The following is a 26,373-nucleotide window of genomic DNA, read 5'->3' on the forward strand; positions in this document are numbered from 1 at the left end:
TATCACCCATATTTAAAGCAGAAGTGATATATTTGTGTTAATATAAGTCTTAAATAGTTGTATCTTCCGACAGCAATCACTTACATAGAGTGTTTGGACCGAAACACGGGTCTCTCAGTCCCTCTGCTCTGCTCTGAGCCGAGGAGAAAACATTTATCGTATCCTACAGTTTTTATCCAATGAGGAGAGAGAACGGCATGCAGGGCTGTGTGTGCAGCCAAGGGATGCGCCTGAATGTGGTGACGTAGGGACGAGGACTGTTATGGTGCGTTCAAGGAAACTCGTAACTCGTGTTTTTCCGACCTGTGAAGTTGTACCAGTTCGATCTGGTACGAGTTCACGGGTCGGAAGTTACGACTGGCCGTTATAGTGACTTTCACCGGTAAAACAGGTCGGAAAAACACGAGTGGGTTGCCTGAAACGCTACAAAGTCGTAAGTTGTGACTTGAAGCTGTAATTTACGGTTTCAAAAGCCTGCCTGGAACGCAGCATTAGCGAAAACGACCGGACCACTTACTTCTGCTTTAATGAAAATACATCTGACACAGGATATAAATCCTGTAGCCTATGATGACAACATACAAACACAACTATGCTGTTCAAAACTTCAATAATCCATACATAATATCACTTAATATAACAAAATAATCAGAATGATGCTGCTAAAGCTCAAAACCTCTATCAAATGATTGTACAATGTATGAACATTATCTCTGCAGTGGTTGATTCTGATAAAGTGAAGCAGTACCAAATTATTGAGATTTTACTACAAAATATTCAGGTGAGCTTTCCAAAATGTCCATTTTTGGCACAGCTTGGAACCACCTGCCGCTAAACGATTGTTTAATCTTTATTTTCACACAATTTGCATAAACTAACTGAAAAAGAATCAACTAGCCTACTATCCAGAGCGATTTATATAACATTGTATCTCTACGGCTCTGCTACTTTCTAGGCCCTCTGTGTCCCTCTGGGTAAATCTGCACTGAGAGCAGCTTATTTGGGTGCAGTTACGCCAGGCTCTATCTCCGCAGCGGATTGGTTGATTGATTGACAGCTCATTCGAACCGTTGGAGCCAATAGAATGAGGCTATACCCACGTTGATTTGATTGACAGTACTGGCAGCCAATCAGAATCAGAATTCTTCTCATGAGCCAATCAGAATCAGCAGAATCCTGAAATGTGTGACATGCAGGCTGTTGTGTGCGGCGCTCGTAAAGATTCCCCGGCTCCTAAAGCCCGTCTGGACCGATTTAGATGCAACACCGGTCAAAGTTCAAACTGGAAATATTGTGGATTTACCAGAGCCAGTCTACGACAATATTAGAAATTCTCTGGATTTACCCATAAAATAAACTTTTCACGGCAAAACAGCAAAGGTAAGAGGAAATTTACAACCACGTTTTGGCCAAGCAGTGTCTGTGTTTGCCCGACTTTGTTTTGGCTTCTCTCTCTGCAGTGCTTCTGTGTAGCCGCGGGTGCTATGTATCGTTCCAATCTTTGTAGCCTGTTCTTTGCGGTAGCTGATGTGTTTAGCATGAGCCTAGTACGAGCCAGATAGCGACTGGGTCCACACAAGGTGCTTCATGAAGTTTGATGTTTAGTTATTTGAGTAGTGTTTGGGCTGCGTTTGGGTCATGTTTTTTACACGTTGTAGCCCAGCTTCTGCTGTTTGATTCGATGTAAAATATGACTACATTCTTTCATAATGAGTGCAGTGGTTGTTCTGTATGCCTGCCCCAGTCCTCCAATTGGGGGGCACGTGGGGTTTAGCAGATTTAACATAAGCATTAAAGGGACAACAAGGAGTTTTGGAAAAGCGAAGCGTTTTCACACTACATTTGAGCCTCCGCGCGCACCGTAAAATTATTTGACCGGCGCAAGACGGACTCATGTTTTCATTCATCAATAATTAAAGTCAGAGGTTCAAAGAGGTTCACATACCGTCGTAGTTCTGACCATAAACGGCGATTCGGCTGCGTTATTCTCATGACTCGCCACGAAGGAAATGCTGGTCGGCTCGACCAGCATTTCCGCCACCACTAATAATAACAAAATAACGATAGAGACAAAACGATATATTTATCGAAAATGGGCCCATTAACAAGTGTGGGTAGCGGAGATTCATCCACATTAACATGAGACTTTTTTATAACCGAATAGAAACTCCTCGTTGTCCCTTTAACTTTAATAATCTTAAACATGCCTGAGGTAAAATGAATGAAACTACGTAATGACCCTCTGTGACTGAAACACCAAAACACACGAACGCACACAGTTTACGTCACTGCCCTTTCATCTATGAAGCATTAGTGCCGGCCGCCAGTCAAATGTCATTCCTTGGGGTCCTATAACTTCCATTGGCCAAAAGCCAGCTTGCCCCTCCCACTGTCCCCTTGATAGCCTACCAATGTCTCCACGCCGTCCTCCAGTCAGCCAATCCTGGACCAGAAAGTCCAAAGGGGGCTACCTATCAGGATGATTATCAGGAGGTGCTATTATGGCTCATTAGAACGGAGTGTGCACATAATGAGGGCTGTTAACAAGGGCCATTAACGAGGGTGGGCACACACTGACAGCTGCTGGTACCACGTTTGTCAGAGTGAGTGATTTTCTCTCATTCACTGTCCCAATTGTTAAAAACTCTTGTTTCTACTGATGCTGCAGTGCAGGCTACATTGGGTTACTACAGACCCAAGACTCTTTCTAAGATGCATGGCCCTCAAAGATGAATTAGACTGTATGTTGAGGGCAGAATGTGAACTAGGCGCTCTCTGTACAGAGAGATGAGAAAGAGTGAGAAAATCCCGCCCGCGACTAAAACCAACTGACAGTTGTTTAGTCAACATCCTCTCTCCGGTACCCAAACCACCGCCAGATGATGGATCCTGTATTGTTTTTCTTCGGAATTAATTCTTCCTCCTCCACTTTTCATAACACCTGCTGCTGCCACTACCTCAGATCTCTGCCAGACATGCTGCTACGGTGGGTGCGCTCTGTGCAGAGAGAAAGAGTGAGAAAACCCCGTCCGCGACTAAAAGCAACTGCGTGACAATTGAGTACAGTATAGTATATAGCCTACTCGAATATTCACAATATTATTTTCTATATCCCACAGGGGACTAGCCGCGATACATCGCGTATTCGATATATCGCCCAGCCCTAGTTAAAAATAATTTAGGCTCATGATTAATGCTGACATGACTGGTTTCTTAGGATCCATTGTTTGACTTCCCGGGAAAAGATTGAGCAAAGGCAGAAATATGCTTATGTTACAATCTCCACTTGAGACAGATCTTAAAACTTTATACTCAGAGCAGAGTTTAACAAAGGTTTTCAATAGGGGAGGAGCAACATTATGAATTATTTTGTACACTAAACGGACATCAGAATACATAATTAAATTATCAAAGCTAAGCATTTTATATTTGTTAAGTATTTCAGTGATGATACTGTCGTGACTTTCTGTCTAAAATTTTCAGAGCGGTGATTCTCTATCTCCAACACTGAAACATGTTCAGTGAAACCTGAGTGTCTGATGCGCTGGATGTGACAGACCTCGTCCTAGGACCTTGTTTACGCCAGTTACATAGTGGAAGCAGCTTGTTAGCATCTGTATAAAAGACCACTCTAAAATGTCAATAGGACACATAACTCAGTGTTAGTTTTTGACTGGTACTTCCTGCCTTGTGCGTCTGATAATTTTTTTTCCTTTTTTTCTCACTCATTTTGCAGCTGCAGCCTGAAGGCAAACCTAAACAACAGTCGTGGTTGGTGCATAATATTGTGAATTCACCTGTTACATGCATCATGCTATGACAGCACAGTGTTCATCATGTTGGCAACTTATGTGTGACAATTCAGGGGGTGCAGTATGTCTGATAGTACAGGTACACTTGATATCTCTGTAGTTAAAAGTCTCGGTGCTGTAATAGCCCTACTGTATTGAAGAAATGTTGCAAAATAGCATCAAGTCTGGATCCGTTTTGCATTTCTTCTATCCATTTCCAAAATGTTTTGTGGGTTCATAATAATCTACAATACAAATCAATATGTAATCGACTGATTTTATTATGCAACACAATCTTCTAATTCTAAAAAGTTGTAATTTGTAATAGGTTTATTCATTCAAAGAAAACCCTCTTGGATACAGTACACACGTACACACGTAAACACACGTACACAAATATACACACACAACATTGAGCATTGACTGTTCCTCTCTTTGTCTTTGTGACCAAAAAATAAACAAAATGCTGAGAACAATTGGCTGTTCTGTTGGTGCCAAAACTTCCACATTGTTCTTATAATAGTAGTCACACACTTTGCCTCTCTCACACACATACGCTCAAATACACAAACAAATGCCTACATGCAGACACAACCCATTTTTGTAATTTTGCCGTAATAGTATCAGATTACTAAAAGACATTTCAGCAGTGTTTGCTTGCGGACAACGGACATGTATCATATGTGCTCTTATATCTTTAATTGTATACAAATACACATACAGTGAACAAAACACACATTTTTTTGTAAAAAAAAAAAACCCAACATTTATAAGTGTTTGTGTACCTATAATTCAGACTCAAACATGCCCATACGCTGCACACATGTGGTGACAGAAACAATACAGTGACAGTTGAAGACGTAAGGACGAGACAGGCAGGAAGGAGAGAGAGACAGAGACAGATTCTCGTGACTGGAGAAGACACACCCTCACTCTCCCGTTTGTGTGAACAAAGCAGGCGTACTGTATGTGTGCATGCGTGAGCGTGTGTCTGTGTGTGTGTGCACCTTCTCAAGTATCTTTACTACAAAGATAAGCTCAGTTCATTAGTTTACGTAACTGGAACCACACAAACACTAGCTACTGTCTAAAGCTCTGTAGGGACAGAATTTGTCTTTTTTTTGTTTCCTTTAGGCAAAACAGTTGCCATCTTTCACAATTAGCTGAAAAACACTGTGTTTGATATTACATAAAATTAAATCCAATTTGACGTGATTTTAACCCTATCCTTAGACGTGCCAGTATTGCAAATATCTTGATGTAAGGTAAATGTGATGTAAGTAAGGCAAATGACACAGATCATTCCTGAAAATCCACTCCAGTCTCCAATCTTGGATATCCTTGGCTGAACGGACTCTCATCGTTCCTGTATTTGACTGAGCTCGAGACAGCCAGACCTTGATTCAGTCTTTTCCCACAGCAGAGGATACATTCCTGTAAAAAGGGATTGAACTTCACTCACGCAAAACTCATGTTGTTTTCTCAGTTACTGCTTTGAATAAAACCCCCGCTGCTCACAGGATAATGAATCCTATACAGATACTAAATAAATCACATTTAGGAGCAATCATGTCATTGTCCCTACTCTATAGTATTACTGTAACATCAAGATGCAGGAAGTACTTAGTGCTCACACACAAAGATAGTAATCAGCGACACTAGAATGGATTGTGTGCATACGCCCGTGTGTGAGTGTAAATACCCACTGCACGTCCACCACCCGGCTGAAAGAATGACTCAGCCGACAAGCCACACACTAAATATGTAAACATGTGTTTGTCTGCGTAGGTGTGTGTGCGCGCGTCAGTAAACATTGTTGCTAAAGCTTGAAAATGTAAAGAATCAAAATTAAGTTTTCTTTCATCATGTCAGTGGCAAAACATTTGGCCAAAATATCTATTCGGTCTTAATTTTTCTTTTCTTTCTCAAGAAATATGAAATGCAGGATTTAGGATTTAGGATTTTTAAACAGCTTTGGAGTAATTGTGATGGTGTAATAAATGGCTTAACTTTTACAAGGGAAAATGGAGGCTCTTCCACATAGCATCTCTTGGCTGAAAACCAACTTTGCAAGAATGGGGCCGCCGCCCCGGTGTCCCAGCCCTAATCTCTGCGGCACCGCGACACAAACGCGCCCCGTAACCCGTAATCTCTTGTTTATATCAGATAAGACTACACAAATATACACATCGTAACGTTATGTACAACTCCATCGATTGATTTCTTGCATCTTGCATGCATTGCTTTGTTGTACACAAATGCACATGGCCAGGAGGAGGGTTAGCAAAACAGTGGAAAAGTGACCAGACTTGCAGTTCCTCTTTAAGGCACTTTAAACATTTTCTTTTTATGGCCGCTCGTCAGTAGACACATGAATTTTTTTCTCAATAAATCTGCTGTAAGTAAAGTCTAATTGGTGTGTTGATTGATGCTTTTCTTATTCATCAGTGCAAACCACACATTGTGTATCCCTCTTTTTAATATATTAAAAAATATATGAGTGAAAATAATTTACATATGACTATGCTGCACAAAGCAACTTACATAAAACATGATGAAAGTCAACAGTATGAAAATCTTAAAATTATTGCATCTTTCAAATATTGTGAGTAACAGTGTAGTTTTAAGTATGATGGTAATAGTGACCCCTGGATCACTTCTTTCTCACACACTGAGCTGTGGCTTGTGTGCACGTCTGTAGCATTATCACATTTACTAAAATAGCAGCATAGAAGACTCTAAACAAAAGGAATACTTCCCTTCTCCCCTACTCTCTCTATTGTTACCAGTGTGAAAGTGACAGTGACGCAGCCGCTCGCTATATTTATCAGGCTAATATTTATACACAGAATAGACAGTAAGACCGACGCCCTAAGGTCATTAAAACCTCTGTGTACGCCAGCCATTGTTGTCTCATAAACAACTAATAAACAAATACTGCGGTACGTTGTCATCCTGTACACCATATTTGCGTGCAATTGTGTGTGTGAATTTACCGTGCCGCGTCTATTCTGGACGAGTTCAGCATTTTGCCAGACCCCGGCACCTCCACAGGACTACTTCCTGCCCCTCCTGGCCTCTTGCACCGTAAAGGAAACTCATAGTAAGTTAGCAGAGGACACAGACAGGTGACAGATGTGCTCCTCTGCCGTCTGCACCTGTTTGCTCAGGTTCTCTGGACAATGCCCTCAGCATCCCGCTATACTTATGTGACCACAGAATGAGTGGCAGAAAGAGATGTAGAAGTTCAAGAAATGGCCAACGCTCAAAGAGATTAAAGATTTTTCGGCTAAACCATGTCCCTCATCAAACAGCTGGGCAGTCTAAACAATCCCGAATGTCGCCATTAAGTCTCTCACCAGACCTTTCATGTGACCATCAAGAACATCTAAACTCAGATCCAGCTGCAGATGTCTTTTTGATGTTCCACTGCTCTGATTAAAAAAAAGAAATGCCACTCTGGGAACACTACAAAAAAACACACTGGTGGAATTAGATAATTCAAGTGAAGATGTCCCAGAGATGAGCTGAATCTAGGTCACTTGGCAAAATGTTTCCTGTAAGAACATCATGAAGAGAGCTAATTTCCAGATTCATTTTTCTTCTTCATTTTGTGCTTTTTGATTGAAAAGTGGGAGTAAAAAAAAAAAAAAACTCAATTAAAAGTAAATTTTTAAGTTCTTCACTCCTCCATCAACATGTCATCATAGGCTACTCTTAGTTAGTCAGTTGATGGGCTCTGTCAAGGTTGCTGCACGTCACTGAAATTCAAAATACAATCAGGAACAATAGTAGGAAGACAGATGTTACGCTGGTCTGCAGTCAGCTTGTCTCAAACCTAAGCATCCTTACATGTGCTTTGACTAATGGACCTTTTTTAAGAACAAACAGAGCAGTGCAGCTAATGAGCTCTTATTTGTACTGTACAAGTTGCTTTTGCATCTCTGCACTGAGGGGTAGATGGTTTCTATATGTGGATCCACTTTGGCATTATTTTCTCCCTCTGTACGAGGCTTAGATAGATATAAACCTGTATGTTTGTTTGCTCATGCACAAAAGCTTAAATGCTTTAATTCAACTTGTTTTATACTGTCAATCTGTTGATTTCTGAATAAACTACCTACTTCTGTTACAATGGGAAACTTTGCTTACAGCCTTTGTTGACATTCTGAAATGAAGAGGAAGTTGTTGACCCCATCTCGACTTAGCAATACAAACAATATTTTTACCAGAACGGAGCCCTGTTTATTTGACTTATAGTTTATTTTGCATGCCATCACATGAGTGACTGAATTCATGTCCAAACACTGCAGGGGCTGTGAGCTCTTTGCCAGCAGCTGATATTTTACGAGAATTTCCGTTAAGGATGTTTTCTTCCAAACACATAGAGCATCTCATTCAGCAGACATCATTAAAACCGACAGCCTTGGATATCTGCTGTGCTCAGGATTTTCAGCCAGTTGTAAAAACAAATCATATTTTATGAATGAACATTTGGCTTGTGGAGAACTTGTGTGTACAGGATTCTGGCTGTGGTTTTTAGAAAAGTTAAAACATTCCTATTCCGACACAATTTAGAAGATAAAACACACACACATTATGCATTTGTGTCTTTACGTGTAAGACGTCAGCGAGTGGGGCAGCACATAGACACAGTGAAGGTTCAGTGGCACAGTGCTTGGCAAACTAGCACGTAACCTCTCCATGCAGTATTACTGTAAGTTATTTGTAAATGGGCCTTATCTGAATGTTGACTGGGGCCTTTTCTTTTGTTGCACCGTTGCCTTGGGGAGTTGATGAGGGGAAAAGGGAAGATCTCGTACTTAAACACATACAGAAAATGCTCTGTTTTTCCTTTTTTTCCCCCCATCACTGTGACACACATACTTTCACACAGACACAGAGGAAATAGCAGTCCATAGGCCAATAAATCAAAAGCAAAAACTTTGGCATTTAGATTAAGAAAAAAAAAAAGAAAATTAAGAAAATCTACCCTACGTCTTCACCAGCACATCCTGCTGAAACGAAGTTTAATAATCTGATCTAATTGAGATTTCAGTTCTAATTCCCAAACTGGATTTGTAGTTTGTTGCCTATAGTATGGATCATTTTTCAGTTTAATCTCTGAACCAGAACATACACTTGCACACACACGAACCGATATAGTATTAAATTAGGATGGGGAAAAAGTTGTCACATCTGGAAAAAAAAAGTTTGTAAAAATGTCAGTAAGCTACTGTGTAAATAATTCTGAGGTAAGTGATGGGGGATGAGATTCACAGTTCTCGTTGTGTTTCTGTGAGAAGTATTTTGGTAATCGCCTGGTTCTTGAGAAAGCATTGTCCACTGTTATTTTTTAGGGGATTAGGGGAAGAAACAAGAACCTGAGCCATGTGATTCTTGGAGTACCTCTGTATATTCTGCCAGTAAATACAAAATATATTTGTTTTGGTCAAAGTGGCTGATTTTTCAAATCGGAAAGCTGGACTGGAGCTGCATATGATCTGTGGTTGGGAGAAATAGCAGACCACTCTGGAAAACACTCAATGAAGATAAAGGGGGGAGTAGATAAGATGGGAGATCCTGTACTGAATTTCTCTCAGGGTAAGAAGAATTAATGAGTTGAGTCCAATGTAAAGGGTTGGCTTGGACAGTGTTTGATTGCTTACAGTAGTAGCAGCGTAATAATAACACAAAGAGGAAATACTGTAACAATCAAACTTTAACCTTGGAATATACCCACTTTATTTATTTTTTTATCTGAAGCCACAAATTTGGCTGCATAAAGCAGAGTTTACAGCAGAAAACTGAGCCACCAGATCCTTCAAGTCTGCAGACAGCCTCAAATGTACACTGCCGGTCAAACGTTTTAGAAGTCCCTCGATTTTCCGGTTTCTTATTGAAACTGAAGCAGTTCAAGTCCAATGAATATCTTGAAATGGTACAAAGATAAGTTGTGAACAGCCAGTGTTTTTTTTGTTTTTTATTAAAAAGGTGAGTTTACCCAAAACTGAAAAAAAAAATGTAAAGGAAAAAGAGGCTGCAGGCCACCACCATGGACTGAAATCTTTGGTTCATTACGCAGGATTTTGTACGCTGTCTAGTAGTTGAAAGGATGGTTCATCAGTGCATGACATCAACTGTCAAACATGGAGGATGGTCTGGGTCTGTTTTACTGGATCCAAGGACGGTGAAAGGCACCATGAACCAAAACGGCAGCGTCATGCAGTAAGTACCATCTGGTATGAGCCTGGTTAGTCAGGGCCAGGGGTTCATCCTACAGCAAGATAATGACCAAAAACACAAGTCTGAACTAGGCCAGAACAACGTTAGGAAAGAAGAACAAGATGGTAAACTTGAAAACATGGAGTGGCCTACACAGTCTTCATCGAGCTGGTTTGGGATGAACTAGGCAGAAGAGTGAAAGCAAAGTAACGGCAACAATGTTGAGAAGAACTTTTGATTTCCATTGAAAGAATACAACAAGTGTGTTCAGCTGTTGTATCTGCCAAAGGTGGCTACTTTGATGAGTTAAAGTTTAGAATACATTTTGTTTTATAAATTGATTCCATGATTCCTTTTTTTTTTTTTTTTAACTCCAATTGCTCATCCATCTTATGCTTTCATTTCATTCAGAGTACAATGAGACAAACTGCATGATTTGCAATAAAAGACTGGATAAATCTGGGTTTTCTAAAACTTTTGACGAGTAGTGTACAACTAATTAAACTGAGCCCAAATGTTTATTAAACTGCATAAAATCTATTGTTTTTAAGTAAAACATACAGGGGTAAAATAAAAACTATGATGACTTCAGTGATTTTTTATGCAGATAAAAAAAAAAAACTTGCTGTATAATCACAACCCTGCCGGATGTTGATATGACATTGTTGCGTAAATACAGTCACAGTGGACCCTGACGATGTGACCAGGAGCTGCCCAAAGCTACGTGAAGGTTGTTGTGTCTGAGCCCCATTCTGGGACTTCTGCTGTTTATTTTATTTTTTTTCAGTCTTTTTTTGGGCCTCCTTTACCACATCCTCTCGCTCTCTCCAGTGCTACTACCGTCATTCCCATCGCTCCCCAAAACACACCCACCCCACCACCCACTCCCAGGCATGTGCCGTGTCATGCGTACAGGAAGACAGACATGCTGCTGAACAATAGAGAGACATTGCAGCTGCAGCCAGGCGCTGTGCTGCAGACGAAGCAGTGGCACACAGAAGGGATGTTATGCATTACTGTTACCCAAAATACATGAAAAGACTTTTCAGGTATCATCTGTGTATCAATTTCTAACCAGTAGAAATTTGTTGTGTTGAGTATGTTGTTTGAATGGATAGGCCTAACTATGGTTCTGAAACTGAGAACCTCCATTCAATAAATTAAAGCAATACATCAAATATGATTAAAATATGATTTAAAAAAAGAAGAAGAAGGAAATGGGTTTTTTGTGTGTTTGTTTATTCTAATATTTTATAAGCACACATTATTGGAGACAATGCTGTATTTCCTGACTTGCTTAGGCCCTTTTTCTTATTTAAGTTGCAGCCTAGCAGGTGAATAGTATAAATGTCCTCTCAGGCCATATGCCTGGGGGTCTCTTACCCATCTATTTCCTCCTCCCACCCTGGCTCTGTGTCTGTCTGTCTGCGTCTCTACGTGACTGGTCCAGGGTCTGTCAGTGCCAGTGGAAGCCGCCATGGCAGCAGATAACGCTAACTAGCTTCCTGCCATTACTGCTAATTGTCCCACGGCCCGGAACTGTGCAGACACCCTGGGTGGGGCGTGACTGAGGAGTGTGTGTGTCTGTGTGTGTTTTTAAGAAAGTTGTTCACATGGCCGCAAATGCAACCTACCTGTTTATGAGGCTGTATTTAACGCTGTATATATATGACCTGTCCTGAGGAAACATATGGTCGATGCGTTGCTTTGGGCTGGTCGATGCATTCATAGAAACCGGAAGAGAGGATGAGCGGTATGTGGACAGCTGAAGGAAGGATGGGAGAGATAGTATGAGGCCAGACAGAAGTTGTATGTTGTCTGTGTATATTACAGAGACAGAAAGGGGACATTTGATTATGAATATGGCTAAACAACTTTGAGCTAGTTGACTTTAGTTAAATATAGGATAATAGTTTATTTTTCTGGAAAAATCCAGGCGCCTTACATTGAAAGAATATAGACACACCATAAATACCACACACATTTATTGTGTATTCAATATATAAAATACTGTATGAGATGGAGTGAAGGACAAAGCAACAATAAAGTAGGTTAAAAAAAGTAACAGAAATATTTTTTTATTTAAAGCAGAAGTAAGTGATATATTTGTGTTAATATAAGTCTTAAATAGTTATATCTTCCGACAGCAATCACTTACATAGAGTGTTTGGTCTGAAACACGGGTCTCTCAGTCCCTCTGCTCTGCTCTGAGCCGAGGAGAAAACATTTATCGTATCCTACAGTTTTTATCCAATGAGGAGAGAGAACGGCATGCAGGGCTGTGTGTGCAGCCAAGGAACGCCGTGAATGTGGTGACGTAGGGACGAGGACTGTTATGGTGCGTTCAAGGAAACTCGTATTTTTCCGACCGTGAAGTGGTACCAGTTCGATCTGGTACGAGTTCACCGGTCGGAAGTTACGAGTGGCCGTTATAGTGACTTTCACCGGTAAAACAGGTCGGAAAAACACGAGTGGGTTGCCTGAAACGCTACAAAGTCGTAAGTTGTGACTTGAAGCTGTAATTTACGATTTCAAAAGCCTGCCTGGAACGCAGCATTAGCGAAAACGACCGGACCACTTCTGCTTTAATTTAAGCACATAGGTAAATCTCCTCAACAGCGAAGCATCCAAATACTAAAAAGTAAAGCGCGGACATGTCTGCAGCTTAGTTATAAGAAAATATAAAAACACAGATTTAGTCTTACACACCATAGTGCCAAGTACTGAATGTAAAGGTTATACAAGGTAATGGTGCATCTTCCTCATGATTTTGTCTCACAAAAAGGGAGGAGAGGATGTTTAGATGTTGTATGTTATCCCGGGTCAATCTGCTGATGTCTAGAGTTGGCTATATGACCCTGGGGAGGGCTGGCAGCGGGCTGTATGTATCTAACAGGGGCATCAAGCACGGACCATTTAACAATGCAAATGATACAGAAACAAAAAGCATAGAATAGTAATAATCAGGAACAGAAACAGTCTTCTTTGCTACTAAACTAATATTCTTACTCAATGCCTCCACGTGCCAGGTGAAAAGATTGATACCAGACACTAAAACCATGAAGAAATTGGGCCTGCACAATATGTATGTGTAAGTGGAGTCAGCCATCATTGTGTCTGTGAGAATAGGATGTACAACAATAGCCTCCGGCTTTGGCTGCTGCCGCCATGGTGGCATAAAAATTTGATGAAAAGACGTGAGTTTTGGGGAGGAGGATTTTGTTAGTTGGAACCTGGAAGAGCCAGGTTAGCTGTCAGTCTGACTGTGTTTCAAGTGTGTTGAGCTAAGTTAAAACTATCTAAATATTTACTGTGCAGACATAACTCCACTCATTTGAAAGAGATCAAATAAGCTGATTTCTCAAAACAGAAGACATTAGATTCCCTGGCCCCTTCAGCAACTCCAACTGTAGTGATTATTGAAACGGGGAAAAAGAAAAAAAAAGCCACTGGGGTGCTTTATTTTTCAGATTGGATTAAAGTGGCAGAAGATGTGAAATGTCATGATGCTTGGGCCTACAGTAGCTGAATCCAAACATGGAAACTTATTAAAAAACCTTTGGTTGTCCTTGAATGGAGCTTCATCGGATAAACGAGAACTGCTCTGGGCGGAGGAAGTTAAGAAGACTGGGCTGACTGAGCACACTTTAAAAAGATTACAGGATCTTCTGAGGGGTTATTGGTTATCATCTTGTGTAAGTGTGTGTATATGTGTTTCTGAGCGTGTGCATCTCTACAGTGTGTTGATGAGAAGAGAGAGCATCAAAGCAGCCAAGCATCCTGTGGGGAGCCCAGGGCAGGACCGACGGGCATGAGGCGGCAACGAGGTGGGTGTCCTGGAGCAGGCACCACATCGTCTGCACACACACACACACACACACACACACACACACACACACACACACACACACACACACACACACACACACACACACACACACACACACACACTACACACACCCAAACTCCCACCCGGGCACAAAAGGCCACCATGTAATTGCAGTAGTGTCAGAACTCAGGGGAGGCAGAGTTGGGAGGGACACACAAACACACAGAGGAGCTTTCTACAGCATCAACCCATGTGTACTTGATATTAATAATCTGTGTACAATTTGAAGATAAAATTAAAAAAATTATAAACATTTCAGGAGTTACATAGTCTTAGTTACAGTAAAGTAATGATCATTTTTCTGTGATGCTCCTTCTTTGCACATGGCACAGAAATCATACACAGAAACCAAGGAAGAAAGAAAACAGCTTGTCTCTGTCACATAAAATACCATAGTGTGAGTGTGAGAACAGGATTCCCATACAAACTTGTATTGTAATGTACTTGTAATTGTTTCATCATACTGTATATGGTCAGTTAAAATCTGAAACTTGTGTTGCAGTGCATTTGATGATACAGCACCGCACTAAACCATCAAAGCTGTTGGTGAGTGAAAAGCAGAACTATCACTTGGTTTTCTGTGAATGACTCAGTCTAAATCATTTGTTGCAGTTGAATGAATTCATTTTCTGGCTGTGTCTACAAACCAGTTGGCTTGTATCTGCCAGACTGTCTCTCTATGGATGAATGACTGAGTTTATGATTTGCTTAGTTAGGCTGCCATCTATTGGCTGAACCAAATAAATTTCACAAGTCGTCTGATTCAACTTTGTTTGTCTTCACTGTTGGTGAAATTACAATTTCTGTACATTTAACATTCACAGTACGAACTGTTTGACAACAATAGTGTGCATATGTGTTTGTGTGCGAGTCAGCCACTTGAGATATGCCAGAGGCAACAAGTATCTCAGGCCCTTGCTGTGTCTTTGCTCATGTTTGCATGCAGGGAGAACATGTTTGGACCTGTTTGTCCTCGCTTTCCAAGTATGTTTTTCTTTTACAGTCTGTAAGACTGTGAGCAACCTCTGTACTGCAATGGAAAACTCTGCACCGGTTGTCAAGGTGTTAATATCCAGCTTAAGAACCAGCAACACTGGAAAATCAAACAGGTTCAGAGTCATGGATAGCAATTAAGAATTGATGAATTTGGCAGAAGAGCAGCCTGTACACATTGTTATTGCTATACATTAGTTTGAGGTTATAAACAGATAATCATGTCAAAAAGCTACAGTATAGGGCCATCGTCCATCGAAAGGAATGACATATAGCAGAGATCTGTGGGACATAAATGAGTGGACTTACTGTTAATTTTTCCATTTACATTGAATTCAAAGGATGTTCACAAACCCACACAAGCAGAGGCGATCATAGAAAACAGAGGCCTCAGATTGCATGTAAATGGCCTGTAAGAATCTCCAGTAAAATTAAAGTTCGTTTTCTGATGTTTCTTCAACTGGCTTTAGTCACATCCCATTACCTTCTGAATAAAAAAAATACTTATCCCTCAAGCTCTACTTTTTTAACATCTGCTTTACTTATCAATTTACATCTCTGCCTGTTACATATTATGTTGTTACAGTTACTTACTCATATCTTTGTTGTTTCACAACAGGTAGCCAGCAGGCACTCTGCATGTCTGAGCTTGTCTGCTGAAATTTGGTGTTGATTGTACTGTTTTCATACTTATCCCTGGTCCACGTATACTGGAAAAGGTTCTACAGTAAGAAACAATTCCTAGAAACAATGTCCCAATTTCTTTGAATAAACCACAGACCCCAAACATAAACTGTTTTCCTATGTTTTTTGATGGTGGTGATGGTGATGGTTATGACTGTGAACATAGCTTACAATACACTGCAGTTCACAAGAGCTTGTTTGGCTGCAAATCTGTGTCTCCGGAGAAATGTCATTTCCTGGCACTGCCGGGGAACTAAAACAACTCTCTTCAATGGAAATACCTCTTAAAAACAGCATTTAAAGGAAAAGATTATCAAGTAGATTTGACCATAAATTTTATTAAGGCTGTGCACGCATGCAAAAAAAAAAGTATACAAATTGAGATTTATAAGGAATGGCTGGCAACTATAGTGAGTGAAAAGCTGAATATATATAAAGATACATACATGATTAAAATCTGATAACAAAACCCAGTGTGAACAAAATTTAAATGTGTGAAGAATGTGGCACTGCTTGGAGAAAATCAAATCAAATCAAATATAAAAAAGTCTGCTTACATGTTTATGTGATATGTTTTAACTCCATTTATTGCCATTAATGTGTGAGAGTTACCATACTAATTGAACATTTACTAGGTAATTGTGCTTTACGTCCATGTGCAAATTGCAATGAATAACTATGCTGTAGTATCTGCAGGGTCAAACTAGATACTTCAGAGCCATGTCCTCCCCCTCCAGCTCATTGGAAAGGACAGATGTGAACCGGGCCAGCTGCTCTGGGCTGAAGTGTTTCTTCCAGTCTCCAGTAACACCTGGCAACAACAACAAAAAAACACACATGCACAAAGACAGTCACAAAAACACAGTATGATGTGAAAGAGAGCCGGCCTCCAGCAGGTTATCAGTGAAATGCACCATGGACAAACAGAGCCTCACCTTTCCTGAGGAATGGAGATTTGTCATTATCCATGTACACCTTTGGCACCAGGCTAAAGTTGGACATGTTGTTGGTCTTCATGGTCTTGAAGGAGCAATGTTCTGCTATCTTCTGAATAGCTTCTTCACTCAGGTTTTTTCCCAGGAAATCAGAAATACGCCTGAGAGCATCAGGTAGCCCCTGAAAGAAGAGCACATGGACTGGGCTCTGGTCACATGTTTTCCAGCTGATGTCAGATGTCAGAAAATACAACGTAAATACAAAGTATCCACACACTGAGAGACACAGATGGACAATAAGTGTGCTGTCAGGGCCTGAAAAAGAAAGTGGCCTGTGACAATTGGCCGAATGACATGCATAAACCACCTGAAACTTCATCACCACAGTGAGATAAGAAATGTAAAAACCTGTCTGTTTATTGGAACAGTCTGAAACATCCTGTTGACCTGTGTTTGAAGAGATCATTTGTTGGTAAAAAATATCAAATATCACCAGTCCTCCAGCAACTCTGGCCTAAAACTGTAGAACATTGCCATTAAAAAGCAAATTAATGAGACTGCGTGACGTGTTGTACCTGATTCATTTCTTCATATGTGATGAACATTATTCTGTCTCCCATATCGGTGTGGCTCCAGCTCTTCACGTGGTCTGTCCATTTTCCAAACAGCACTGCAGACAACACAGACATGATGACATTGCAGCATAATTGCAATCAACAATCTCCAACCAAATAAATGACAGCTCCTCTCTCTTTGATGCGGGACGAAGAGATTAAGGGCCCTAGTTTGCTGGCGCAGCGCAGGTGGCGCAAGGTAGCGCAGCCGGTCTAATGCAAGTTTCGACCAGCGCAGCCGAGCGCAAAGTCAGATTGGGAGATTTGTAGATCGCGCTGCGCTGAGATAGGCGTGGCCGCGCAGCAGGGGGAGGCGTCACAGATTCAGCTTGGTGCAGTGGAAGTTTCGTGGGAAAATGTCTCGCCGAGGTTGCGCTGAAAGCTCGCCACCTCCAACCAGGTCTAGTCTCAGCGCAGGGCGGAGCGCAGCAGGTGCAGTGGAAGTTTGGCTGACTGACCTGCAGTGCACACACGTCACCAAGACCTCACAGGCAGATCTCCACAGTTCCAGACACATTTCAATGCAATAAATATCCACAATAACCACTATTTAATGCAACTAATGGAATCAACACGTGAATTTATATCTATATAGATTGTCCCGTCACATCTGACGTCAGATCAAAGCAGAGATCAAAGGCTGTGGCACGCGTAATGGAAACTCCACCTGAATTAACACAGCAGGGACGAATTGGCACTGAAAAGCAGCTGTGGATGTCCCAAGCAGGACTGAGGGTGGATGACTGCATGTCGCTGCCGTGTTGAGATACCACTCTGCCCTTGTGATGATCGCTTTATTTATTTATTTATTTATTTACTTATTAATTCATTAGCGCATCAGGCAGCCGTAATGAAAAACAAAACACAAATCTTCATCTCTCTTAGTCCACCACAGCCTCAGTATCAGATAGTCAGTATATAGCCGTATACTCAGCATCTCTATCACAGAAAAAAAGAGAGAAAAAAAGAGACGGACAGAGAGAGAGAGAGAGAGAGGAGGACAGAGAGAGAGAGAGAGAGGAGGACAGACAGAGAGAGAGAGAGAGAGAGAGAGAGAGAGAGAGAGAGAGAGAGAGAGCGAGCGCTGATTTCATCCGTTACGCATGGTGTTTGTTTATGTTGTATTATACCTCTCATCTTGCTTACAGGGTTTGAATAAATGTGAGTTTCTTTATTAGTTTATTAGTTGTTGTTTCTTTCATTGGGCAGGGGTTCTCAGTGTATCAGATCAAACCTGATTAAGGATATTTGTATTATTATTAGTAAACTCATTGTTGGTCACTCTGAGCTCGGACCTCCGGACCAAAACAGCTGTTTCCTCCGGGGAGAGGTCGCTGTCTCCTCCGTCCAGTCCAAGTATAAAATGACAAACTTGCAGCGCGCATCACCCGCCGCACAGTTAAAGGTGAGGAGAGGAGCTCATTTGATTGGTGAAGATCTGACTCGGCTGTGTCAAACCCACTCCACGCCTTTCTCTCCTCCTCCTGTCTTCCTCCCGCCCTCTCTCCTCCCTCTTCGCCGTTTGCGCCGGTGGGAGGGACTAGGGGAGGGTTTACGCTGGTCTAAGTCTGACTGCGCGGCCCACGAATCTTGCGAAATGGACCTGGGGTCTCATTTATAAAACTGTGCGTGGGATTGTTACTAAAAGTGTACGTACGCCCAAAAGCCAGGTTTTGCGTGCGCCAGTAAATATTCAGACTTATAAAACCCTGCGTACGCACACTTGCAAGCAAACTTCCCTTTATAAATCACAGAGTTCCTACAATTGTGCGCAGCTGAATCCGCTTCACGTTCCGCCCTGTTCACGCCCTGTTTCAACCGTAGATGGTCAATGCAAACCACCACATGAATGCGATCTGCATGTCAATGAGCCTGACGTGCTCTTGTTCTGTCGGTGTTGTGAATTAGTTGCAGGTGTGAACGTGGCAACGTGACGTGTTGCTGCAGCTGTTAACGGCGTCAGCGTCTCAGAGCGCACGCGGTGTTGTTTTGGTGCGCTGCCCTCTCACATGCTGGACCCGGTTCGGCACATAGTTACAACAATGACAACAGTTTTAATCTGAAAGAGTTATTAACCATTCATCATGGTCTCCCTCTCCCTCCTGTCTCCTCCAGCGGTGCCGTGGTGCAGAATTACGCACGGGGCTCACCGCTATATTCATACATTTACAGTAATTAGACTGATCGATAAAACTTTAACTTTAAACTTTGAATCATTAGCGGAATCAGTTACATTCTGATGAATGATCAAACATGACACTTCTCTTGATAACAAGAAAACAGAATGTAACAATTGTGGGAACGATTAGGCCTACTGGATTTTTTTCTCCAGGGTTTGAGATTGAATTGACTCTCGATCACTGTTCACACAGTATCATAGGAACATAGTTATTTACACCATGTATTTATCCCATGCAGCCGCGCCTCCTCTCCTCCTCCTGCGCTCTGGGAGTGAACAATATGACAGAGAGACGGTGGTGATTAAATATAGAGAAGGAATTTTGATTTTGAATTTTAAGTTAGATTCTACGAAGATGTTTCTGAAACACCAGTCCGATGCAAAATAAGGCTGTTGAATTAAATCACCGTGGCAACATGGATCTAACGCATACGGGTTGAAATTAAATGTGTGACGGCCGATAATAAAAACATAATCGTTCTTCTCACTCATCATTTCCTGAGTCTGACTTCAGTTCACCACCACACCGTCTGTGTCGCCAATTCCCCCTTTCCTCCAAACCAGCGTACGCCTGGGTCAGAGTTTGCTTAGAGCTGCGCAGATTCTCCCGTCAAGTTTGTTTTTTATAGATCACAACCTTGGCGTAAAAAGTCACGTACGCCACTTTCAGCCCCGTTTTGTGCGTACGCAACGGTTATAAATGAGACCCCTGGTCCAGCCCCGTTGGCGTGGCGAAGCTGCGCTGCACTTAGACTTCGCTCGGTCAACGAAACTAGGGCCCATAGCCTAGAAGATTTTTTGTACCTATACAGCCATCAGGCTTTTTAATTGTTCTGCAAATGAATTTCCCTTTGAGGATTAGTAAGGCAATTCTTATTTTTTTATTATTCTTACAAACAACTGCTCTGCATTGGCTAAATTACAAAAAATGACTATGCTATCAAAGGTTCCCAACTTTTCATGTAACCTCTGACCTCGGCCATCCATGAATTTCTCCATAAACTCATCAAACGTTCCTGGATCCTCGAGGAATCCAGCCATCTGGTGGAAGTAGTAGGAAGACACCATGATGTCCTTGGGATTCCTCATGACATAGATCACCTATGGCAGACAGCCATGGGATAAAATACAAACAACACAAGTGTGATCTGTTTAAGATATGAGATCAGATTAAGAAAGGTAGATGGGAATATCTTGAAAAGACTCCGATATAATACCTTGGCTTTGGAGGCGTGGAAAGATGGCGGCATGAGCTTGTAGGGCAAATGTGTGACCAGAGCCCGTGGAGATGCCAGCTGATCCACAACTTCTGCCAATCTTTTCTCCTCCAGCCAGGGAACCCTGTCCCAGTTAGGGATGGTTTGAATCGGTGTCAGATCTCCACCATTCAGCACCAGCGGGAGGATCTCCTGCATCCAGATTGTACCTGCAGAAAATACAGAACAGCAATCAATCACTACTACATGGCCCGCAGGAAGCACTTACTTCTCCTATAGGGAAAGGAAACCAAAAGAGTGATCAAGTGATGTTATATTGTCTAATTGGGAGATTTTTGACATTTTTATTGTTTTCATAATAGAGGAATAGATACATATTCACAATAGTTGGTGGTTGAACACAGAACAGTCCAGGTTTACTAACAGAGATTTTTGACATGTGACAAGCAGGATATAGGACATAGATAATGGCACAGTGACAGATTAGCATCAGGTCAACTTCCAGACACCAAGTCGAGAAAAGGTTGCCGGGTTTTAAAAAAGATTTCCTCTTTAGCAGACATAATGTACCTGATTTTCTCCAAGTGTAATGCGTTCCCCAGCTCCCTCAGCCACATTTCGTATGTAGGAGCCCTTTCAGATTTGACATTGTGGGCAAAAAAACCTCAAACAACTGCCTTTCCCTATCCCCAACATCCCCCGCTTGACTGATTTTTTTTTTCAAATTCTCTTATCAGTCACAAGTGGCTCTGGACTCACTCAAGCATGACAATTATCTTGAGGACTGAAAGTGCAGTGTGGACTTTTTCTGTAACACTAAGGCTACTTAGTTTAAAAGAAAATGAATGTTCAAAGCAACACATCTGTCTCAAATAGACACATTCACAAGTTACATGTACACTCAAAATGTGCTGTTGTTACATCCTGAAATGAGAAAACACAACTGTTCCCATTGCAAAAATAGGGTTTCCAATGGAAACAGCCGTGTTTTGTTTCCGGACCTGTCAAAGCACAAGTCAAAGAAAATGTTGTCTTAAGGTTTGATAATTATTTTATTTAATGATAGTGTATCCTTAGGCTATTCCGAATAGCTGCCAGTTATTTCCCCAAACAAATAAGACTCATAAATCATGCACCAGAGCTTTACTGGATAGGACGGTGTAAAGAGACAGGGAAGCAGGGAGAGAGACAGGAGGAATTACATCAGGCGAAGATCAGCTGTTCTTTCGTTCTGGGGCAGACAATGTTCATACAGGACGTGTTCTAACATGCTCACCACCTCTATACCGTGAGCAAAATGATGACTATAGTTTGTGTATGATTATGGTTTGTAGTGCACTGCCTGTTTGTAAAAAAGTGATAAGGACACTTATTTTTATGTGCTAAGAAGGTTTTTGACAAGGACGTTTGTTCCGGATGACCAACTGGAACAGATCAAAGATGTGAGGATCTTCATATGAAGATATCATCTGTTCTTAGGAAACAACTGGGACAGGACTGCTGTGGAAAGTAATGTCTATATTATTATATTTCCTTATCTGACTCCCTGTCGTTCCTCTATCTCTGCCAGAGGGCTGCATTTAACAGAGTATAACAGAGAGATGATTTCTGTATTACAGTTCGGAAGTCCTTTTGCACACATACTGAAGGTTGTTTGCAAATGTATTCCCTTGATTCACTTGAGCAGTAAAGGAGCAGTTCATCAATCACTCACCATACAGTACAGACATGTTTTGAGAGCTCATTACATTCTTAAATTGAGAATTCAAATTACAGCCAGGCACTGAGCCGCTGGTGCTTTAACATTGCAATGTACTGTACACACTCAAACCTTGCACTGGCCCCTGCAGGCTAACTCAAGTCTGACTCACAGTTGATCTCCATTAAGATGTGTAATTTTGGATACTATAATCTTACTGTGACAAAAACCTAGTTAGTGTTAATGTTAATAAAAGTATTAAAATAATAATTTTAAATAATGCAATTGCATGTGACGCACACAGTTATCATGCTCTTCTTTCCACATCACACATTTTGGCTTGTTAACATTGAACATTAATGAAGGAGCTGTTTTTTCTACTCAAATTCCCCGAAAAGCCTTGACCGTGTGTCAAGTGAGCTGACATGCATTAATAGGAGCCTGAGAGAAACCTTTGCTTTTCCAACTGTCACATTTAAACTGTTGTCTATATGAAAAAGGCCTTTACCACTCTCTTTACTCCTCGTGTCAGTCCTTCTTCAAACTTCAACTAGCTGAGGAAAGTTAACTAAACGTGATGATATATTCCAGCTCAAGACATATGTCACATTGTCAACATGCAAATGTTCTCAACATTTTGTGTCATGAATTGGACATATGGAAAACAGTTTGTGTAATTTTCTCACTAATCACTTTGTTATTGTACATAAATGGTTTTTGATCTTTGATCTAACCCTAACCCTGTTTCTTCAGAAAGTCAAAAATCCTTGCAATAAATTAAAAATAAATAAATAAATAAAAGTCTTGTGATTCACAACTATGAACATAAACCACACTGACTAACACCAGTGCCAGTACCAATACGGTTCTTACTCATCTGCACCTGGATTCATGATCAATTTACACAAATTTACAACAAGGCAACAACATGTATTGTACTTAAATTTAACCTTTTACATCAAAGTAAGTAAGACAGACACACTGTACCTGACTTGGGGTAAGTGGCAGCAAACACATCAGTATCTTCTACAGACAAACTTTGGGCAAATCCCAGGCTCTCCATGGAGTGACAGTGAGAGGGAAGGAGCATGCCGCCATATCGAAAGTACAAATCTGTGGACATGGCTCTGCTCAGATTAGGGTCTAGTAGTCCACTCTTTAATCCTCTCTGCCAGTATCACCTCTGACTAGTCTGGGGCCGTTGACTCTCTGTTTTGGTAAGAAACCTACCGGATCCAGGGCGAGAGGGGCAGGCCTTTCCGCCAAAATAAAAGCACCAAGCTAATAAAATGCGGTGAAACTCTTTGGATTATCATTTACAAGAAAGTCCCAGAGCCATTTGGTTAACCTTTTGCTTTTATTGTATTACAAGTTAATGTCTATTTTATGAGTTTTATGTTGATGAACACTTTTACTTTGGTGAATTTGGTGATTTCTGGATCCGCTATAAGACGGGAACCAGAATGCAGACAAAATTCGGAGTTAACAGACACCAGGCTCTTCGCCTCGCTGAAGAGCCTGGTGATGCGAGGCTACCTCTGACATCTAGCTCTTGTTTTTTTTTATTATATTTTTTCATTTTCAACCACAGGACAGGAACTCAGATCACCAAATCTCATGTAATACAGCACTTCATATCACAGTCATTCAATCCCAAATGGGCCTGGTTCCCTCACAAAACAAACAAAACAAACAAACAACAACAACCAGTCATATACCCTTCAAACACACAGACAATGACAACAAAACAAAACAAACAAGCACCAGCAGCGAAACATAACTAAAATAAAATCAAAAATCGAAAAAAAAAAAATCAAAAAAAGGTGGTTACCCACACACAATACAACAGAACAATAACACATATCATTACACACTGATCATACCATCTCCACTATGCCCTATATTGGCCCAAGACACTCCAAAATCAAAATCAATATGAGATTGCCAAATTTTTAAAAAGTCTGAGGATCTGTTTTTACTCCTGTAATATATACTATCTAAAGTACGATAGCTTGAAAGTTCATTCCACCACTAGCTCTTGTTTTTTATAGGTTCTGGTTGGTTGGTTAGTTAAACATCTTTTTTCCTTAAAAAACACACAATCCTGTAAATTATAGGAACATCATGTCCTGGCTCAGGAGCTGAAGCCTTCAGGAAACTTTAAGAACAGGGTTAAATATTTACACAGGAAGCATTTTGAACCCCATGACACTTCATCTGACACTTTTATAGTGAATCCTAGAGACTGTTTGTTTGAACGAAGACGTTTCGATATGTCACAATAGTAAAATCACAGGGTTTAATAATTGCATCAGCAATGTTTTAACTTCATATAGCTGCTTTAGTTTCAGGAACCTATTGTGCATGCTGACTCAGTGTCATGCTGACAAGACTTACCCGGTCACTTGATAAGAACTGTCATTAATGTTCCTGTACTTTCTCCCATGACAACAATAAATGTCTGCTGATTCAGGGGCAGTACCCAGTGATGCAGAGACAAACTGTCGTGTGGAAGCATCATAAAAGCTCAGAGGGTTAAATGAAGAAGTGACGCCCGGAGAGACTGACACACTTGCCTGCTTTCCTTTGAGGATGACTTGGGGCCTAAATGTGGTGAGATTATCATTTCAAGAAAATACATTGTCTACTTTGCCAGTGTAAATTTAGGCTCCTTAGAGAAGGATTCACTGGTATCTGATGATAAATGTAATGTATTATTTTGTGATTTTGGACTTCCAAAGCAAACAATATGAAGTTACAGCTGCAGATGTAACATCTCCTGGAAAGGGTTGAAAAATACCAAAGCACTGTCGAAACAGTCCAGGCAATGAACCAAAAATAATAATAATTTATGGGAAACGCTAATAGGAGAGATTACAGTGCAATGATAATCTATGAAGTATCATTTGTAATGTAACTGATATGAACGTGGGGGTTTCTGCATAAAATCTTTTGAATGTGCTGCACTCTGTTGTGGTGAAATCCAGGTCTTTGGTCTGAGGAAGGAAGCCCCCTCCCAACTCCTGCTAATGACTAGTGGTGCTTTACTTGAGACACTAGTATACAGCTTAAGTAAGACAAACATAACATGATAATAAATGTTCTGCATTTACATTATGATCAATATGATATTAAATCAAATTGCATTAATTCACAAGAAATGTTCTTCTGCATAATTTAACTAGTAGGTCTACTTGCAAATGACAAAATGAAGATGCAGAGGGAGAAAAAAGTTATGTTGAAACCTGTCATTTCTGTTGCACACACCACCAGCAACACACACATTGCGCATGCACGGATTGTAATGAAGACATGGCATTGCTCGACTGGTCTAGTTAGCAGTCTGTATTACAAATGTACACATACACACCGACCTGACTTCGGGTACGTAGCAGCCACGACGTCATCGTCTTTGAACGTAAACTCCTGCGCAAACTTGAGGCTGTCGGTGGAGTGCGTCTCAACCGGGCACATGAGGCCGTGGTGGAGTATGTACATGTCTTCTTCAGTGGACATTATGCCGCGAGGAAGAGTGTAGTTGTGTGTGCTTTCCCTCCAGATAGTGTCCCCCCCTCCTGTTGCAGCTTCCCCTACCTCCCTTTCTCTCCCTCTCTTCCTCTCTGGAGGGTTGGCTTCAGCTCCAGCTGCACAGACTTGCACGGAACACCGGTGAAAACACGGAGAGAGCACAACACCGGCTCAGTAGCCTCAGTCAGTCTGGATAATTAAAGACGAGATACAAGGACTTTGTTCTGCTGGTAACTGTCTGTAGCCCTTGCCCTACTATACACTCGACACGCATCGAGTTCAGTTTTTACTCTGACAGCACCTCCACTTCTCCGCCCACTCCGCACTGTTACCAATACCAAAGTCAGTGGAAGCCACATTCCAGTTTATGGTCACAAGATAGATGTTAAAAACAGCAGTGATGTATAAACAATCTTCTATCCACACTATACTACTACTACTACTACTACTACTACTACTACTAATAATAATAATAATAATAATAATAATAATAATGATGATAATAATGATGATAATAACAACTATTATTGTTATTATTTGGTTATTGTTATTATTACAAGAGCACTCCAGTGTGCAGTTCATGTTTCAGGTGTTTGTGTGTGTATACATCTTACGATAT

At 41.1% G+C, this 26,373-nt stretch overlaps 1 protein-coding gene across 1 annotated transcript; it reads right to left on the minus strand.

Annotated features, from left to right (window-relative positions):
- Positions 1-15,900: 15,900 nt before the first annotated feature.
- On the minus strand, positions 15,901-25,995 carry sult2st3 (sulfotransferase family 2, cytosolic sulfotransferase 3). Its single transcript, XM_083989592.1, has 6 exons — positions 25,601-25,995; positions 20,528-20,736; positions 20,285-20,411; positions 17,093-17,187; positions 16,518-16,698; positions 15,901-16,393 (listed from the first exon to the last, which is right to left on the minus strand). Exons 1-6 carry the CDS (start codon positions 25,740-25,742, stop codon positions 16,281-16,283), a joined length of 867 nt encoding a protein of 288 aa, XP_083845718.1. The 5' UTR covers positions 25,743-25,995; the 3' UTR covers positions 15,901-16,280.
- Between the last annotated feature and the right edge of the window lie 378 nt (positions 25,996-26,373).

Source organism: Trachurus trachurus (genome assembly GCF_905171665.1).
Source record: "Trachurus trachurus genome assembly, chromosome: 16".
NCBI lineage: Eukaryota > Metazoa > Chordata > Actinopteri > Carangiformes > Carangidae > Trachurus > Trachurus trachurus.